This window comes from Crocuta crocuta, unplaced genomic scaffold, assembly GCF_008692635.1.
Source record: "Crocuta crocuta isolate KB4526 unplaced genomic scaffold, BGI_CrCroc_1.0 scaffold348, whole genome shotgun sequence".
In the NCBI taxonomy this organism is placed as follows: domain Eukaryota; kingdom Metazoa; phylum Chordata; class Mammalia; order Carnivora; family Hyaenidae; genus Crocuta; species Crocuta crocuta.
Window position 1 is genome coordinate 6,026,902 of NW_027529573.1, and position 20,113 is coordinate 6,047,014.

The 20,113-nt window shown below is 52.1% G+C and overlaps 1 protein-coding gene across 1 annotated transcript in view; it reads right to left on the reverse strand.

The window, feature by feature from the left end:
- Positions 1-20,113, reverse strand: part of MYO18B (myosin XVIIIB) — a 240,724-nt gene that overhangs the window by 175,852 nt on the left and 44,759 nt on the right. The window contains 5 exon segments of the mRNA XM_077761677.1: positions 1,056-1,203; positions 3,195-3,275; positions 4,029-4,221; positions 7,224-7,314; positions 10,422-10,595. Of these exon segments, the coding sequence (XP_077617803.1) occupies positions 1,056-1,203; positions 3,195-3,275; positions 4,029-4,221; positions 7,224-7,314; positions 10,422-10,595 (687 nt within the window).

Consider the following 20,113-nt stretch of genomic DNA (forward strand, 5'->3'; position numbering starts at 1 on the left):
AGTGCTTGTGACACTCAGCCGCCCATCACAAAGCTGCTACATCTGTCTCCCGGTCACTGTAGCAGAACTTCTGGCGAGAGGGGGGGCAGAGGTGACCCCCATGCTTACTGTGCAAATGGTCCACCCGGGGCGACTCGAGGTTTGCTCAGAGTCGCACGGCTGAGGCAGGGACGCCAGNTGGTCACTGTAGCAGAACTTCTGGCGAGAGGGGGGCAGGGGTGACCCCCATGCTTACTGTGCAAATGGTCCACCCGGGGCGACTCGAGGTTTGCTCAGAGTCGCACGGCTGAGGCAGGGACGCCAGACTAAAACCTGGGGCCGCACGAAGCCAAAGCCCCGGACCTCCGACCGTGGTTCTATCTGGATATCCCCACCTCCCTTCTCGACTCTCCCTCCCCCCGACCCAGCCCATCACCACACACTGTGTCTTCTGCCTGCTAAATACCTCCAGAGTCTGCCCACCTCCTCTCTTGCCTCCCTGGCCGCCTTCCATGAACTTTCCAGAACATGGATCTGACTTTAGCTCCTGCTGCCTGGAATCTTTCATGGCTTCTCATCGCTATGGAGTTGAGACTAATTTTATTTAATTTTTTTTTTTTTTTTTTTTTTNCTCCAATGGCATCCCCGACCTCGCCCTGCGTGCCCTGGATCCCAGAGGAATTAGGTCCTCCTGAGGCCCACCGTCAGACGGGTCTGTCTTCTGAAGCTCACCAAACACAGATGACGTGCTCATCTGTTGGCCTGCCCACAGTGCCTCCCCACGTCCTCCCCCTGCGAGGGAGGGCCGCCCCAGGCTGGCTCCTTCCCAGGACTTCCCACTGTAGCGCGCTGCCCAGAACAAGGTAGCCACTGCATGTGCTTCTTGAACACACGAACAAGTGAACACATAAATGAACCAAAGCGCATGCAGGCATGTGCACAGACATCTGTGCGCTCAGACTCTCACCCTGCCCCGCCTCATGCAGACCTTGTCAGGGCTTTTCCTGCAGCAGACAAGGACAGATCCCAACTCCTGGGCTCCCTTCTCCCTTCATGGGTCACCCTTACCCCCTTACCTTCAGCTCCCGCCCCTTTCTTCTCAAAAGCCGCACAGAGACGCTCGAGCACCACGCTGTCACTGGAGCCTTCCACCCGGACCTCCTCGTCCAAGAGCCAGAAAAGGCCCCTAGGGTCCTCAGCACCTCCAGCAGCTGGTAAGCGAACCTGGTGAAAAGCCCGGGATCACTGAGAAGCCCTGGTCCCGGATAGAGGCCAGTCCGTGCCTTCTCTTCCTGCCTACAGGAGTCGGGGAGTCTGAGTCCCAGGCATCGGTACTCAGCCGTGCTGGCCCAGAGCCATGCTCATACTCACCCCAGAATCTCAGCGTGGGAACCTCAAACCTTAATAAGCGCTCAGCTTCGGGAGGTCCCATCCAGCCTCTGTCCTCACTTTCTGTGTGACCTTGGGTAACCTACTGCACCACTCTGAGCCTCACTTCCTTTTATGGAAAATGGAGACTAACAATACCTTCCTCAGAGGGCTGCAGTGAGGAATTAACACGGGAGAGTGCTCTGTAGATTACACATTCTAGATACACACGGGCGGCTGTGTGTGTTTGTGCAGAGCCGCACATCAAAGGGTTAATCCCATCCATAGCACTTTCTCTTAGAAATCTGCGGGTTTTTTTTTTAAAACAAAATCTTAAGAGGGGGAGGGGAGCACCCAGAGAATGTAGTAGAGGAGAAGGTGAACTTGGTTGAATAGCACAGGCACGGAATTTTAAATCAGGCCATGAGCTTCAGAAGGCGTCTAGGTAATGAAGTTTTGTTCACGGGAAACAGAGAGAGACCTGGAGAGTCTACACTGCTTATCCGAGGGCCCACAGTGAGTCGACACCACAGAAAACGGCCCCAAGTGGTCCTGATGGAAATGCGATGCACGTGGGGACCAGACGCCCCCTGGTGACCGGAACTGCGGGACTTCCTGGGACGTGAGCATGTCAGCGCTGATGCCAGCAAACCCGGGGGGCTGGGTACCCTACCCGGGAAATGTTGGCCCACCCCACTCGGAGGGCCAGAGAGGAGAAGGGACACCTCCAGGGCCACATGGACGGCACAGGGGCAGAACCCGAGCGGATCCCAGCTATCCTGTGCCTTCACCTCGCCTTTCTTCATGGGGCTGAAATTGACAGCCAGCCCATCCTCAGAAGGTAGCTCCTCCCAGCCGCTGCGCCTGCATCCAGGGGACCCCGCGGCGCCTCCCTCCTCACACTGCCTGGGGCCTCCCTTCGGGCCACCCCTTCCAGGGAAGGAAGCACAACAGGGAGGGGGAACTGGCGAAGACGTGCCAGCAGGAAGCAGGAGCGGGCAAGGGCCGGCGGGGCTCACAGACAAGGCAGCTCTGCAGGCACAGGGGCAGGCCGCCGTGAGCAAGGGGGGCTTGGAGCCCACGCCCAGCCGGCAGGAGACAAAGAATGAGAGAAGCGGCAGCCTGCGATATCACCCAGCAGGAGAGACAGGTGACCCGCGGGCCACCTTGTGTGGACCCAGCACCCTGCCAGCCACTTTATGTACCAGATCGCATCGATGTTCCCGGCCACCTCTGGGGAGGCTGTCGTTCCCATTTTGGAGATGGGAAAATGGAGGCCCAGAGAGGTGATGGGATATGATCAAGGTCACTGGGATTGGCCCTGAACCTGGCAAGTTGAGTGAAATGGCCCAGGGCAGTTCAGAGAGGGGGCGAGCAGAGGTAGGCAGATCTGCGGTCAGCCAAGCAGGTTCTTGGGGTGGGGAAAGCAAAGTAAAGACTCAGGTATCCCCCAAACTGAAGCCCATCACTGCCTGGACACACCACCTGCCACTCTCCATCCCCCAGTGGCCCTGGACATAGCACCCGCATCTGAGCACCTGACCTGTGCTTACTGGCGTCCACTGGGCCCTGGCCCTGAGCCCCCCTCAGCTCAGCACAGCCTCCCAGGTGTATGTGCCTCCTGGGACACAGACCCAGACATCAAGTAGAGAGGTGGTCCTCAACCTGAGGGGGTCTGAAGGTTTGTTGCCCCGGAGCCACACCCTCAGACCAGTCTGGGAGGGTGTCACCAATCCCTGGGCGATTCCAGGGACAGGCAGCATTGAGAACCAGACTCGAATCATCTCGTATTTCAGTTAAAATCTTTGCGGCATCTCAGAGCCTCCGTTTGTGGGGCCCCGCACTACCTGGGAAGGATTCTGGTCCGCAACGGCCACCGTGGTCCCTGGGGAAGCCTCCGGGAGGTCAAAGGGCACAGGGATACCTTCCTGTAAAGTCACAGAAGCTCAGCATTAGTTCCTTCCGTGAGCCGAACAGGGTGGAAAACTTGTAGAGGAGAAAAGAGAAGTGCGGGCTTTTGCCTTTCCTTAACTTCTTTCTTATTATCATTATTAGAAGAGTTTTTTAAAGTAACATCTACGCCCAACATGGGGCTTGAACTCACGACCCCGAGATCAAGAGTCACGTGCTCCACCGACTGGGCCAGCCGCGCACTTCCCAATCATCATTTTTTAAATTGTGGTGAAATACACACGGCATAAAATCTACCTTTGTAAGTGTAGAGCCAGAGGCAGTTGTGTGACCGTCACGACCCCTACCTCTGTCATCATGCAAACCGGAAACTCTGTCCCCATAAACACAGGCTCCCCACTCCTCCACTTCCAGCCCCGGCAACCACCGATCCACTTTCTGTCTCTGGGAGTTTGACTCCCCTTGAGCATCTCACATGAGTGGAGTCGCGCAGGATCTGTCCTTTGGCGACGGGCTTATCCTGCTCTCAGTGTAATGTCCCAGGGCTCACCCGCGTTGCAGTGGGTCAGAACGTCCTTCCTTTCTATGGCTGAACCAGAGCCTAAGCATGGATGCTTCTTTACACGCGAATCTGTGTCCACACTGACAGACACTTGGGCTGCTTCTAACTTACAGCCATTGTGAATAACCCTGCTGTGCACGTGGGTGCAAATATCTCTTCAAGACCTTGCTTTCAATTCTTTGGGGGTAGATACCCCCACACCTCACACCTGCCGGTACCGCTCCAGCGCCGAGACGAAGGTCCGCTGGTAGAAAAGCAGCTGCAGGCGCTCGTGGGCATAATTGCGGCACAGCTCCTCGAAGGTGGCGGCCCGGTCCTTGCACTGGTGTCGCGGGTTCTGAAAGCCTGGAGAGTCCACCACCATGATGGAGGCCATGGACAGGTGGCGGGAAGAGAAGGACCTGGGGAGAGAGGAGGGGGGCCCCCGAGGTCACATGCTCGAGCCCTGCTAGTCCACGTCTCCCGCTCCCCCATCACAGACATGGGGAAACTGAGGCAGCATGCTGGGCGGAGTTAGGGATCCGGCAGATCTGGCGCCAAAACGAGGCTCACCACTTACTCCAGGCTGTGTGACCTGGGGCAGGTTAATTAACTTCTCTGAGCTAAGGTTTCCTCAACACTTAAATGATGGTGGGGATGAATAAGATGATCCCAGGGGATGCAGTAAGGATCAAGGGAGTCAGGGGCGGCTAGGGGGCTCATTCGGTTAAGAAGCCAACTCTTGATTTCGGCTCGGGTCATAGTCTCATGGTTTGTGAGTTGGAGACCCATGTCAGACTCTGCATTGATAGCACGAAGACTGCTTGGGATTCTTTCTCTCCTTCTCTCTCCATCCGTCCCTCACTCTCTCTCTCTTTCAAAATAAATAAACATTTTATAAAAAAAGAAAAAAAAGGATCAAGGGAGTCAAAGTATGTTAAGTGCTCCCATGGATAGCAAGCCTGCAGGAAGTGCTCTTTCTCCCCCAGGCCAGAACACGAGAAATGACTTGCGTCAGGTCACCTCGTAGATTGGCCATCACGTTAGGACCAGGGCCTCCTTCTTAATAACACATTGCAATAGAAGAACAATTGTGTTCAGTGCCTTAGTTTACAAAGCCTTTTCAGGGGCATCTGGGTGTTCAGTGGGTTGAGCATCTTGCTTCGGCTCAGGTCATGATCTTGCAGTTTGTGAGCTGGACACAGGTCTCCCACTCTCTCTTTGCCCCTCCCCTACTTGCACTCTGTCTCTGTCTCTCAAAAATAAATAAACATTTTTTTTAAATTTCTTAAAGCCCTTTCAAGCATGGCTCAGTCGGTGGAGCAGCCGACTGGCTCAGGTCATGATCTCATGGTTTGTGAGTTCGAGTCCCACATCGTGCTCGATGATGTCATCACAGAGCCTGCTTCAGATCCCCTCTCTCTCTCTCTCTCTGTGCCCCTCCCCTGCTCATGTGCTCGTTTACTCATTCTCTCACTCTAAAAAATAAATTAAAAATTTTTTTTTCTAAAAAATTTTCTAAACAGTCCTTTCAAGCCCTCTCCTCCCTGGATCTTTTTGGTGGATCTACCGGGTGGACAGAGACGGGATCAAAATGCAGGCGTCAAGGCATGGTAGAGGCAGTCACACATGGGCTCCAACCCCCTGCAACGGTGAGGCTGTGTGTCCTGGGAATGCCCCCCAACCTCTCTGGGCCTCAGCCACCAAAGGGTCAATGGCAGGCACAAGTCAGAAGGGTTTGTGGGGAGGGTCGCATGGGATGAGACATCCAGGCTCTGAGTGCCCAGTAAAGGTTACCTGCTGTTACTCATTACGATTATGGTCATGATCAGCCTTGTCTATGCTTTGGACCTTAGCTCTTCTCTAGGATTTTCCATCTGTACAATGGGCCCAATGAGATCGGCCGCCCCGCAGACACACGTGAAGACTGTCAGCTGATGCTCAGAGAGCCAGGTGCCTCCGAGGTGCTCCCAGGTGATGGGGGAGCCGGTTCTATAGGAAGCAGCCGCCCTCCATGGGCCGAGACAGCTTTTCAGCCAGCAGTTCGGTCCCCACCCCAGATGCTCCTCCTCTGAGCATGCACGATCCACGCACACTCCCCCTGGTTTGTAGACAGTGTGTCTGTGGCCTCAGATGGTAACTGCTCCAGCAGTGAGGCAGTAAGTGGATTCCGCATCCACTCATCATTGGAGAATCCAGCGGCTCTGCTGTGCACCGGCCTAATCCCCCCCACCTCCCCCCCTCCACCCAGCAGGATGTCTGTCAGAAGCCTAATTATGCCGCCTGCTTTCTGGGAGGAGACAGGGAAGCCCTTGCCTGGGTTCCGGATCGGCCCCATTGGAATTGCTTGATTTCTGAGGGCGGGCTCAGAGCGCCACTCATGGCAGTAGAAATCGGCTGCTGGTACCTCAGCCCGACAGATACATTCCAGAGACACAGTGTCACCCAGTACAAGGCAACACCCTGCTCGCACCCCCTCCTCAGCAGGAGATTTAAAAAGGAGGGGCGCCTGGGTGGCTCAGTCAGTTAAATGTCCAACTTCAGCTCAGGTCATGATCTTGCAGTTCATGGGTTCGAGCCCCACATTAGGTTCTGTGCTGGCAGCTCAGAGCCTGGAGCCTGTTTCAGATTCTGTGTCTCCCTCTCTCCCTGCCCCTCCCCCACTCATCCTCTGTTTCTCTCTGTCTCAAAAATAAATAAAAACTATTTTAAAAAAATTAAAAAAAAGGAAATGGATGAGAGCAGTGTGGTGGGCCTCTGTTACCCCATCAGTAAACTGGGCTAATGTGCATATTAAATGATATAAGGTGGGGGCACCTGGGAGGCTTGGTCGGTTAAGCGTCCGACTCTTGGTTTCGGATCCTGCGTCGGCCTTCGCGCTGACAGTATGGAGCCTGCTTGGGTTTCTCTCTCTCCCTCTCTCTCCCTGCCCCTCCCCTGCTCGCTCTCTCTGTCTCTCTCAAAATAAATAAATGTTTAAAACTTAAAAAAATAGATTTTAAATGATACAAGGCGAGTGAACCAATTAGCGCAGGCTCTTGTCCTCACTTAGCAGGTCCCCCCCGAAATTGTTAGCTTTTATCATTGGTCTTCTGATCACTATGAGGAAGAATTTCTTTATTACTTTATTTCGTTTAACCTTCGCAATGACCCTGGGGGACAGAGCTATTTTTGCAGGTGCCGAAGGGGAGGTCAGAGAGGTGAACGGCTATGCCTTGGGTGGCCAAGGTGGAATTTAAACCCAGCACGACCCGACTTAAAAACTCACTCTTTTCTTGTTAAAAACGTAACAAAACAGAAACAAAACCCCAAAAAACCAAAAAACACAAAAAACAAAACCAACCAAAAAAACTAACCAAACCCTCTCTGCTGACGTGTCCTGTGCTTGGGCTCATCTGTGTGCTTTGGAAGAGGCTGCCCTTACCTGTTGATGAGCGAGACCACGGCCGCAAAGAGCTCTTGGTACAGGCCGGAGGCCATCCCCTCCACGCACTCCACGCCCGTCATCTTGAGCCCTGGAGTGGAAGTGAGGGAAAGGAGGGCATCTGTGGTCAGGACCCTGCCGGGGGTCAAGGACCCCACTCCACAGGCAGCACTGCTGGCCTTCAAGAACCCCCACTCCACTCGCTGCCGAAACTATGTGCCCACACTCTCAGAACTATGTGCAAGTGTATTACCAGGACTTACAGCGTTCTGGTAGCCTGCCCTACGTCTTCTCAAATGAGTGCTGCTTCTTATGCCTCAGGATCAACCCAGCATCACTCCCCAGAGCAGCCTGCCTTGACCACCACTCTGATGGGCCAATTTCCAGTTCGACCTTGCACCTTTTCTTTAATTAGTTTTTTATTGAGCTACGGCTGACATCCAAACAGCTGCACCTCTTTAACGTATCCCACCCGACGAGCTTCAAAATAACTATGCATCACCATAAACAACATCATACACATAACTGTCAACTCTGAGGGTCCTCCCGCCTTCTTTGTGTGCACGTGTGTGTTAGAACATCTAACAGACGATCTACCCTCTCAAAAGAATTGTCAGGATTCAATATGGCGTCAGTAACCACAGGCTCTATGCTGCACTGTGGGTGTATCCATCTGCCAGTCACCGTGTTCATCCATTTATTCATCTGGGCTCTAGGCTCTCTTCATCTCACACAAATGAAGCTGTATACCCATCACTCATTCTCTCCCATTCCCCCTTCCCCCAGCCCTGGGTAACCCCACCCTACTCTCTGCTTCTATGAGTGTGACTCTGTTAGATTCCACACATATGTGGGAATGTGGAGTGTATCATTCCACTGTAACAAAGGAAATCCAGCCATTTACAACACGGATAAGCCCAGAGGACATTATGCTACATGAACTAAGCTAGACACAGAAGGACAAAGGTACGCTGCTCTTATAGCACTGAGTCCAGTACATCTTTACTTGTGCTGTTATTTTATTAACGACCTCCCTTCCCCACCCCCACCCCCGCCCAGCGCCAGGCTGGGAGTAGCCCTGAGGATGATGGGGACCATCTCTGGGTGTCTCAGCTCCCAGATCCGCAGTGCCTGACACATAGTAGGCACTCAGCAAATTTTTGTTGTTCCCTCTTTCTGGAGGGAACTTTGGCAATCCCCTGTCAGAGGCCATAAAATGTTCGTACACTTGGACTTAATAATTTCACACTGGGGCTTTTTATCCTAATGAAATATTCAGAGAAACAAAGATCTCTGGGTACATATGTTCTCCTGATTGTTGATTATGTTGGCCAAAAATCGCTTTTTCAAAGCAACTTGGATATCCAACAATAGCAAATGGGGTTAGATAATTTGTAGTCTGCGCAAAGGAGTGCTTGAAGTCAGGCAGAGATGAATATGGAGAGAGATGGAAAAGTGCCTACCTGTGAGGTTAGGATGAATGAAAAGGCTTAGCAAACTATTAATATAGTCACGGTCTCAATTTTGTTTAAACGCGTGCACACACACGTCCCATTAAAATAGATAGCCTTGATGAGGGTGCATTGAACAAAGCAGAGTGAGAATTTGCGAGGGAAGGGTCAGATCCTAAATCCTGCCTCTCAGTTTCCATCCCCAGAATCGGAGACTCGATTTTCAAATCTGTGCTGTGCCTGGAGACTCAATTCTGTTTGTACATTCTAGGCAGCCCCACTGCAGCCCCAAAGCACTTCCCAGCCCTCCTGTAGCTCCGCCCCCAACCTGGGCTGTTGCTAGGCAACCCACAGCCTCTCCTCATCTCTCCAAAGCCTTCTGGTCCCCTGTCTGCCTCACATCTACCCTTGATACCTTGGCCTGAGATGTAATTAGCGCTCATGTCGGAATGTGTGTGCCCATATGCTCACGTGTCAGTGCACAGCGGTGTGCTTCCTGTGTGTGTGCGTGTGTGTGTGTGTGTGGAGTATGAGTCTGTGAACATGTGGTGTGTGTGTGCATGTGCACGTGTGTGATGGTGGAGTGCATCTCTGCTTCAGAGAGGAGTGACCATAAGCAGACTACAGCTCATACCTGGACCTAGAAGCAGACAAAAGGTTAGGGGCATCTGGGTGACATTGGGCATCTGGGTGACATTAGCCATCAAGTGGAAGTCTTCAGAACCACAGCAGTTCTGAGGACCTAAGGGGTCTCTGAGAGATGGGCCCCCAAATGACAGTTCAGAACAGTGCTACCCCTGATGACGGACTCTGCAGTCCCTGGGACAACCACTCTTAGCTCACTCTTAACTCTTTTCTGCTTTCTTGGACTCCTGGGGCTCCTGGGGGTCCCTTGATCCTCACTTTCTGCAGCTAAAGCATTTGGCTGGTGGTGGCTGTGGATCTGGGACCCAGCGAGTCACACTCCAGCAGGTGCCACTCAAAACCCTTCTGCTCCCCCTCACCCCCACATCAGTCCGAGGCACCTCATCTCCTCCAACCTCTCGGGCCAAAACCCTCGAAGCTACCCCAATCCCTTGCTTCTCCACTATGTTACCTTCTCTACTTGTAAAAAAAGTAGGCCTTGAACATGTCCACCACTGCCTCCTTTTGTGTAACCACCATCATCTCACCAAGTGACTGTGTAAGTTCTGTGTGGCCTCCCGTCTCCCACCCATTCCCCTGTCTTCCCATCCAGCCAAGGCATTTGAAGAACAAGTCAAATCATGGCATTCCCTGTCTGGGCCCCTGCCTGGTTTCTCACGGGTCTGAGCATAAAAAAAAAAGAGTCTAATATGAGCTGACCACTCCCCACCCCAGCTTTCCAGCCTCCTCTACTATCCTCCCAGCCCCTTTCCCATCCCGGCCTTATTTCGGTTCCTGAAACTGGAAGGCCAGGCTTCTCCCGACAGGTAGGGGCTCGACAAACATAATAGCCCCTGGAAAAGTGTGGGTCCCTTCCTTGGCAGAGCTCACAGTATCCCCTCCACAGCACAGGGCGTCCTGCTGGGTGTCAGCAGAGCCTTCAGGACCCTGGACAGAGCTATGTGGCCAGAAGCACTTTTGGGGGGGGACCAGGTCCACTTCCCCCCACAAGGGCTTCCCTTCCACCTGGAAGATCTCCATCTAGTGTGTCTTGATGAGCAGGTGAAAGTGTGTGGGAGTGTCCCCAGGGGCTGGCCCACCCAGAGAGGCAGCAGTGCGGCACCTGAGCTGGTCTCCTCGCCCTCCAGGCCCTGTCGGCTCGGCCCAGATGTCACTTGCTCGATGATCTGTCGCAAGTGGTGCTTGAAGGTGGCCGTGTTCAGCTCCTCATACTCGCAGCCCAGGGCCTCGGCTGCGTGGTTTGCCCACTCGAAGCGCATGAACTGCTTCCGGCCCACTGCAAGAGGGAGAAAGCGGAAGTGTGGTGGTGAACTCCTGGGCGTGGAGTGTGTGGGCTCCTTGGGGATCTCACCACCTCCCACCCTCTGTCTGGGCTACCCACCCTCAGCAGGGAACCGCAAGTGCCCCGGGCAGGGGCAGGTTCCCCAAGACACCTGCTTTTCCTGTGTCCTCGCATTTGCATTGCTCACTTTTTCAAAGCAATTACAATTATGTGTACACTCTAAGTGTGGAATTGGGGAATTGATAGTAAAAGAGCATAAGCTGTCCACTCTCATGCCCCCTGCCATCCACCTACCCATCCCTTTTCAACTACCCACCCAGCCGCACATCCAACCACCTGACCACCCATCCATTTATTCAAGACACACCTATTGAGCTCCAACTTGCAATAGGCACTGTGTCCGCCACTGAACAATCAATGACGGGCAAGACGGACAAGGCGCTTGTCCTCATGGAGCCTACATTACGAAGTAAGACAATAAACAAGGAAACAAATAGATGAACCAGATAACTTCAGGTGATAGAATTATAAAGTGGCTCCCCTTTAAGTAGAAAATAAAGCCAAGAGATGAGATCAAGAGAAACAAGAGGATCCCTGTGGATCCGTAGTAGTCTGAGAATGTGATATCTGAGTTGGGTTATAAAAGGTGAGAAGGAGCTCCCTTCCGAAAGAACGAGGAAAGAGTTTTAGAGAGAGAATGAGGTGACTGTGCAAAGGTCCTGAGGCAGAAACAATCATAGTGTATTAGAGAAATGCCAAGAAGACCAGGTGGCTGGAATGTAAGGGGGGAGTGGGGAGGGGGAGCCAAATGAGGTTGAAGAAGCAATGGGGAACCATTCTATGACCTATTATAAGGCCATTGAAGATCTTACAGCCAAACATTAAATAAAAGGCAAATTAGAAAACGGTACTAGCGTATGATGTCAACTGTGTAAATCATTCTAAAGTGCTGTAAAAAAAAAAAATAGTACAAAGTGGGGCACCTGGGTGGCTCAGTTGGTTAAGCGTCGGGCTCGGCTCAGGTCATGATCTCACAGTTCGTGAGTTCAAGACCTGCGTCGGGCTCTGTGCTGACAACTGAGAGCCTGGATCCTGCTTCAGAATCTGTGTCTCCCTCTCTCTCTGCCCCTCCCCCACTTGTGCTCTCTCTCTCTCTCAAAAATAAATAAAAACATTAAAAAAATTTTTAAATAGTAAAAAGGAAATACATCCAAATATTAACAATCATAGCTGGGTAAGAGGATTTTGTATTTTCTAAATTTTCTACGGGGCTTGTGTACGAATTTTATAATCCAAACAAAAAATTAATGGCTGATGAAAATAAATAACAGTGCCATCCTTAAATAATTTCCTCCCATCGCTTATCTCCCCATAAATATTTCCTTCTTTGCAATAAAAATCACAGCTGCCCCTAGGTTTCTCAGTCCATCAGAATGAGATCACAAGGGCCCAGTTCTCCAAGAAGACATCTTGAAGAATCAGTCTGGTGGAAGGCAAAATTGAGAATTCGGAAAAAAATTTATGTGACACTTGGATGCCACCCAAGTGGCCCCAGGCAACTGAGGGACCACAAGAGACACTGCTCATTGACACCCGTCTACGCGCCAGTTACTCAGCACTGATCATCACAAGAGAATGTTCCCATTTTACAGATGAAAAAAACTGAAATTCAGAGAAGTCAGCAGAAATCATACGGACACTAAGTACAAGAACTACTATTTCACCAAAATCAGTCCCTCAGATACCCACTTTTAGGAAATTTGCCATTATCTTTGGGACCCCTAGGTAAGACTTTCCTTAACACAGACTCATTTGTCTTTTTCACTTAACTGAATACACTGTGAAACGAAATATTATAGCCTTATCTTAAAAGAAAACCCATTTGTTGGAGGAAGCCATCAAGAGCTTCCAGTGACTGCCCAGTGACCCTCAAGCTGGCCCCAGGTGACGACTCCCTCCCCTGTCCATGAAATGTACATTTTGCCCACGTTCCCACAGCGGGTGGGGGAGCTGTCTTCAAGGACTTACCCTCGAGTGAGTAAGGTGTTGGTTAGACCATCTGGATTGAATATGTGACACTGTATAAACTTTAAGATTCCGGTGGGTGGGTTGGAGATGTACAGGGCTGGCGGGCAGACACAAGTCTATGTCAATTCCCTTGCTTATTACCCCTGCTTATTACATCTGGAGTGATCTGCCCCTTCCTTTGGCCTCCCCTTGCCCTCTGTGATCTGGGGCCAGTTTGCAAAACAAAACCATTATCACTTGTCACAAACAGAAAGTAGAAGCAAATACAATAGGAGCACAGAAGTATCAATAGTTCTAATTAGATACAGTTACCTGGGAGCCCGAGGTGGCTCTCAAGTCAAAATGGAAGATTAGCAGAGTGTTGGTGATTTTAAGGGCTGTTAGCCCCGAGTGAGACTTCTTTCTTCCTGTGTTGGGGGTTGAAAGGTAATTAAACAGGAGATAATGTTCTGGGTGGGCGATGTTCTGTGTCTCTCCTGCCCTGTCGACCCTCCTCTGCCACTCTCCAAAATATTCCCCTACACTCTACCTGCAGTGACATTCAGTACCTCCCTGAGCCCAGAAGGGAATCAGCAATGGTTCTCTCTAAAAAGAGGAGCACCGAACAGACTTGATCTAACTTTAAATCCTGCCTGACAAGGGGAATATTTCCCAGGGCACGGTGCAGCATCTTGCTGGTGAAATCCAGGTTGGCGGGGGGTGGGGGGCACATAAGGAGTCTCACCGGGAAAATGTGCTTTTTGTTTCCAGTTCCCTGAAACCTGACTCTTGCACAAGATCCAATCCCATGGGTTCCCCTGTATTTGTTCAGACATGGGTGGAAGACAGAGAATTGGGGAGCTGAGGAAAGCGATCTGAGGCAGAGCCAGGAACATGAACGCTGGACCAGCCAGGATGTGAGTCCTTATTCCCGCTTCTGCCATCTTCAACTGTCAGTCTTTGGGGGAGGTGCACAGCCTTTTTGAGCCTCAGTCTCCTCATCTGTAAAATGGAGTCATAAAACCCCAAGCACTCCTTCACAGAGCTGCAGGGACGGGGTGAGATGGTCACACTTACGTGGGAGATACCTAACAGAGCATCTGGCCCTGAGAAGGTGTTCGATAAATATCTATTCCCTTCTCCAACTGTAAAATCAAAGACGGCACCACTCACCTGACAGGGGTTATTCCTTCCTGGCGGCTGCAGGGACTCCTGCAGATGGGTCTGACCGTCGCTTTGGAGGATAGATAATGAATCGGCGCACTCCCGATTTGGGCCACGCCCCAGAGATTCTGAGCCAACTGAGGTCATTTCTCCTCCACGGAAAGGCAGATACATGTTGGCTCAGCACCTCCTACCAACCTACCCCAAAGCCAAGGATAAAGCTGTTCTCGGAATGCCGCCGGGGCTGAAGATTCCCATCCAAGCGATGCTCATTTATGCGATGGCTCCTTCTCCTGAAAAGCCATCACTTAATGAATAAGGACAGCCATCAAGCATCGGCACGTGCTATGCGCCAGGCACTGTGTGAAATGTTTCCTCTCCCTCTTCTTTACTCTCATTTAAAAAATGAGATAATGCAAAGATGTGGGACAGACCCAGGAGGGTCTAGTTTCTGGTCCAAGGTGGTTCAGGGAGTGGGTGGCAGAGCGGAATTCCCACCCTTGTGTGCGGATCCCAGACCAGGCAGAAGCCACCTGCTGGTCTCCTCAGGCAGAGTGTGTAATGCTCCCCACTCTATCCCGATCAGAGCCGGCCCCGCGAAGTGCTCAACAAATATTTGTAAAGTGGGTGATCACACGATGGAAGGAATCGAGAGTAGAAGGCACGCTCCTCGGTGATGGCCAGCCCTGCCTGCTTTCCCTCGCTGCTTCTCCGAGACCGGGGAGAGAGAATCTCTGTGTTCTCCTCTCTCCCCATGGAACTCACCATCTGAGCCTTAGAGACAGCCTTTTCTAACAGGAAAGATCAAATAAAAGAAAACACAGAAGTGAGACGGAGATGGAAAGACGGAGAGACAGGGAGGAGCTGGCTTCTCAGAAGGCGCTCCTCGTGGGGCGGGTTTGTGGATTTCCCCCTGCCTGTTTGCCCCCCTCCAAAGGGGACTGTGCAGCTCAAGCCAGGTGCTTTCTCGCCACCCACCAGAAGGCCAGGAGCCTGTGCCCAGAATAATGCCAAAGCTAAATGCAGAGGTCATTTCAGGCCATTCTGCTGGCCCCTGGTGGGGAGCAGGACCCCGCGGCAGGTGGGACCGCGGTGCACACGCTGTGTAGGGATCCACTCCCCCTTCTGCCAGCATCGCACAGGACATGCGATGTTGAGCCGTGAGCAGGAAATGCTCTCTGGCAGCCCACCTGTCACTCCTCTGTCTCACTCACCCAAGAACAAGAAGTCAGAATGCCAGTGTTTGACAGGATTACAAAAGCCACCTTAATATCATAACATCAGCCAGCAGCACGTACCGCACGACTTCCCCATGTCAGGTGCTGGGCTGAGCCTCAAACACGGATGCCTCACCGAGTCCTCCCTGTGGCCCTTGGGGTCAGCAATAGTGTCACCACTTGACTTAGGACAAAACTGGCCCTCAGGGTGACCTTCCAAGACCACGTGGCTGGTAGGATTTGAATTCAGGCCTCCTGACTCCGGTCCTCAATAGCCTAACCACAGCGCTGGTGCAGAGGGGCCTTCCTCGTAACGAGTCTCAATCTAAAGTCAAGCGCCCTTACAATTTCCCTGGAGAATCTCAAATTGCCCATAAAGCCTTCTTTGCAAGTCCAACACAGAAGGCTTTGCCTCTGGCGGAACACACACTCACACACACACTCACAAGCGTGTGCACACACACACACACACAAATGGTGGCTTGCCTCTAGCAGCTGTGACTTATGGAAAGATACACACGCGCCTGTAACCCCTAGCTTTGCATTTGCCTTTGTATCTATGGAGGGATTTGTGTAAATACAACGCATGTGTGATAGGCAACACCCGCCCTTGCATCTGTTCTAAAAATTATTTGCAAATACCAATTCTGCTCTTATTCTTAGTGACAAAGGGTCTGCACGCCTCGCCGTGGCCAGGACACTGGATGTGCCTACACCGAGGGAGAGGACAGCGGTGTGACCTCGGGTGATCTCCCAACTGTCTGGCCAGGTCTGCAGGCTGAGTGTGGTTCAAGCCTGATTTTATAGTACAAGCTACTGAGACACAGGAAGGGATACGGCCCTGCCTTAGGTCCCACAGCACGGAAGCGGCTGAGCTAGAACTTGAGTCCAGGTCCCCGACCCCCAGGTCAGTGGCATGGGGTTAGGGGCGGTTCGGGTACCTCCATGTATCCCGTTTTTGGTGTAGCTTGGGCATACACGTGGGCTGTGCTAGCTCAAGTCAAAAGGAAACAGGGACAGACTTCACATGGGGCAGCAACATGGGGGTTGAGGGGTACCTGCGAGGGAGCCGTCAGAGCTCCCCCACGCCCCTGGGGCTCACTGTGCTTCCTCCTGCTGATCTCTCCTAGTAGCATTTGCTGATGCAAGGGGAGGCTGCAGGTGCCATGGAATTGAAATCCTCAGCCCTCAACCAATGACGATGGAAGGTGATGCCCTTGGAGGGGGTTAACTCCTCGTGTGCTCTATGCTGCCCCCCAGAGGTCACTAGCGGGACTGAGCCCCAGTTGTGCACAACAGTAGCTGGCTCCTGAACACACCCTTCAAGGCTGCCTTCCTTCCCCACTTCCCTTCCCTGTCAAGCCCCTCCTAGTACATCCTGGGATCACCTCCCGCACGAGCCATCTTGTCCTTGAACGCTTGCGTCAGCAGTTGTACCCACATCAGGTGTGAAGACTCCGAGAGGGCCTTCAAAGCTGGTCACACTTAGCAAGGTTGATTCCATCTGGATTTACTTTCAATTACTGAGGCCGAAGGAGGGTTCTCTGAAAGGGACCCAAGGTTAGGTAGGCTGCTATTTCCTTGTGTCTTTGTTCCTCTGAACCCATTCGCACATCTGGGGTGAGGCCTGCCTCCAGCCAGTGTGTCACCAAGGGCAGGGCTGAGTCAGAAACCCCCCATGTGGCAGAGTTTGGCACAGGGCAGAGAGGCCACACAGCTGGGGCTCAGTTCCCCCAAGGAGGCCCGTCATAGCTGTCGTTCCTTGGAATGTTCATCAGTGTCACTGGGAAAAATGAATCCTGTACCATATCAAGGTGGTCGTTGCTTGGTGAAACAAGTTTTGTAACTGCAGGACTTCTCAGAGCCTTTAAAGTATATCTGATGAATCTCCAAGAAGGGGACATTCTGTTCAGACGTATTTGGCCTCAGAATGCTTTTAGGAGCACCTTGCAGGCCTAATGTCCCATGAGACACTGGTTTAGGAAGCACTGGTTTAGCAGAAAGCCCTTTCAACTAACGAGGTGACCCTGGACAAATTGCCTTACCTGAGTCACTTACCCAAGGTCACTGTGCTGGTAAGGGGCAGGCTGGGATTTGAATAGAAAGGACAAAAATGAGAGACAGAAAAATGGAAGGAGCAAGGGAATGTAAAACGACTACAGCTTCTGAGAGGCTCAATCCACCTGCAAAAGCAGGTTTTTCCCTTTATGTTCGATACAAAAAAAAGAGAGAGAGAGACAAAATAATAACACGAGAGCTTTCCCCTGTGCACCGTGAGTTCAATTGCTATCAATTACCGAGGCCTCCTGCATTTATTAATAACCAAGTTATTTCTCCTTCCAACAACTTCCAACAATAGCCGCGCTGTTGCTGAATTACCGAGCATTATGTGACTTATTTAGAACACTAGTGCATCTGGGTCACATTTGCTCACCCAGAGGTTTCCAATCCAGAGGCCTGTGAAGAAGGAAGTGACCTGCGGGGAAGAGATAAGCCTGAAGGTCTATAGACGCTGAAGGAAACGGCACTGGCGCTGGAGAGACAGACTGCCTGGGTTCAAATCCCACCGCTCCCGCCTACAGCCCCGTGGTGTTGGGGAAATCCTGTCACCTCTTCAAGCCATCATTTCCTCTTCTGTAAAATGGGAATCTTCCCCCATGAAGCCCTTGGCAGGGGCGGGGGGAGCTCAGTGAGGTTTTGATTGCAGGTCATTTAGTACAGAGTCTGTTCCGTAAACGTCAGCTCCTACAATTACGATCACACTCTGAGCTTTCTGCCTTTCCAGGGGACAAATGGGTCAGAAAGAGAAACCCCAGGGACCAGCTCAATTCAGGTGGCTGCGGCTTTCTGCCCAGCGGTGCCCAGCAAGGCTGTACTGTTGGGACCATGGAAAACGCAACCTCGTACGGTGTCCCTGCTGCCCCTAGGTGCCAGAGAGCCCCGGACATATTGCTCTACCTGTCAGGCTTTGGAGAAAGTTGTCATGTTCCCCAGCACCTTTACCCAAATGCAGTCAGTGCTCCCTGTAAGGCGTGGTCAGTAAGCCATCTATAACCCAAGTGGAATCACTGCTCACACTGGCTAGGAGACAAGGCACAGAGCACTCCCAGCGCTCCAGGGAGCATGAGCAGGTGTTTGGGGAAAAAAGAAGATTCTCTAAACAAATCAGTTGGGGCGGCGTCAGATTAAACCAAGGAAAATGGCTGCCTTCTGGCAGGACTTCTCAGAGCCTTGAGTATGCCAATGGGGCTCAGGAATATACAAGAGAAAGGGGAGCATGCAAGGCTGGAGGGAAAAGGCAGGTGTGGCAACTTTGGGGTGGTGGCAACTATGGAAAGAAGTGGAGGCTGGACATCCAAAGGCAGATTCGGCCCGGCTCCGACATCTCGAGCAGGAGATGTCCCCTCCCTGAGTATCGGTTTCCAAATCTGTGAAATGGGTGGCTCCTCTCCCAGAGGGTTGTTTGAAGGAAGGATGAAATGAGACATTGGATGTGAAGCTGCCTGGGAATACCCTCAGAGCAGGCAGAAAGCGTGACTTGTCACATCATTCCTGTCACTCCAGGGAACTCCGGGAGTAAAGGNAGGCCAGCAGGTTCGAGACTTGCCCGAGGCCACACAGTTAGTGAGGCAGAAGCCAGGAGCACACCAGCCCTGGCTGGCTCCCAGTCCACTGTTTTCCCAATATTTCAGGTGCCCCTCAGCAAGACAGGAAGAACGGGTCATGCAGCTGATCACACTGTCCCCTTGGGAGCTGCTTCTTGGGGCCCAAGGAAAGCCCAGCAACAGGTGGTGTTTCCTGATGCTCACCGCATGCCTGGCCCTGTGCTAAGCCCACACCTTGTCTCATCAGTGCAACAGCCACGGGAAAAGTCTCATGACTCCTTGCATTTAATGACAGCGCCGTGTACCAAACGACATAACGTGGCATAAAGAACAGGAGGGCACCTGGGCAGCTCAGTCAGTTGAGGATCCGACTCTTGGTTTTGGCTCAAGTCATAATTTCTCAGTTTATGGGATCGAGCCCTGCATCTGGCTCTGTGCTGACAGTGCAGAGCCTGCTTGGGATTCTCTCTCTCCCTCTGTCTCCATGTGCTCTCGCTCTCTCTCTCTCAAATAAATTCTCTCTCTCTCTCAAATAAACGTTTTTAAAAAATGAATAGGAGGAAAGTCTTTAAAGAAGAAATACTACAACCAAAAATTGGGCCCCTCCCCTTCCCAAGTCCACGACCTTAGATGACTTACTTTACCTCTCTGAGCCTCCACTGACTCATCCATAAAATGGGTATACCCTGCCATACAGGGTTATGAAGATTCAGTGGACTACCCCGGGCAAAGCACATAAATCCTGCCAGGCAGAGAGTGGATTCTCAGTAAATAGGAACAGTGAACGACTCCATCATCATCATCATCATCATCATCATCATGACGGTTATTGGCCACATTGTGGCCACAGTGTGGCCCTCTGTCCCTGAACATGCATGGTGGAGATAGCTATAACTGCCCACCTCCAGCAACAGGTCAGTAGGGACCCTGGTGATCAAGGCTTATGGAGATACCCAAGGGCACCTGGCCCATCCTCATTAGGCAAGCCCTTTCCCCTCTCTGAGCCTCAGTTTCCTCATCTGTAAAATGGGATAATAGATGGCCAAAGCTCTTAGAACAGTGCCTGGTACATAGAAATCAGTGGATAAATAGCAGCTCCTGTTATCGTTTAGGGGAAAGTGAGGCTAAGAAGCTGGGAGAGGCCTTGCTGGGGCCACCCAGCAAGCGAGTAGCTCAGCCTATGTGAGACCTGCTCCCCCGGGGGTCCCAGCCTCCCCACTCCGCCCTCCGGACGGAGCCGTGAGCTGCCCCCCAGCGGTGCCTTCTAGCATCGGCCACTTTAGGATTTTTGTGGGCTTTTAAAAAATATAATTGTTTACATCCCAGAGCAGCCATTTCGGCTTAATGAATGAATTCAATATGCTCGGAAAACGCAGAATAAATCCTTGCCTGTGGCCCAGAATAGGCGCGGCCGCACCAGCTGTCGGGCAAGGAGCCAAGCCACCAGCTGGAGCAGGGCAGAGGATTCGCTGCCTATGTCTGCAAAAAGGCAAGGGGGTGGGAGGGGACCGGTAAGATC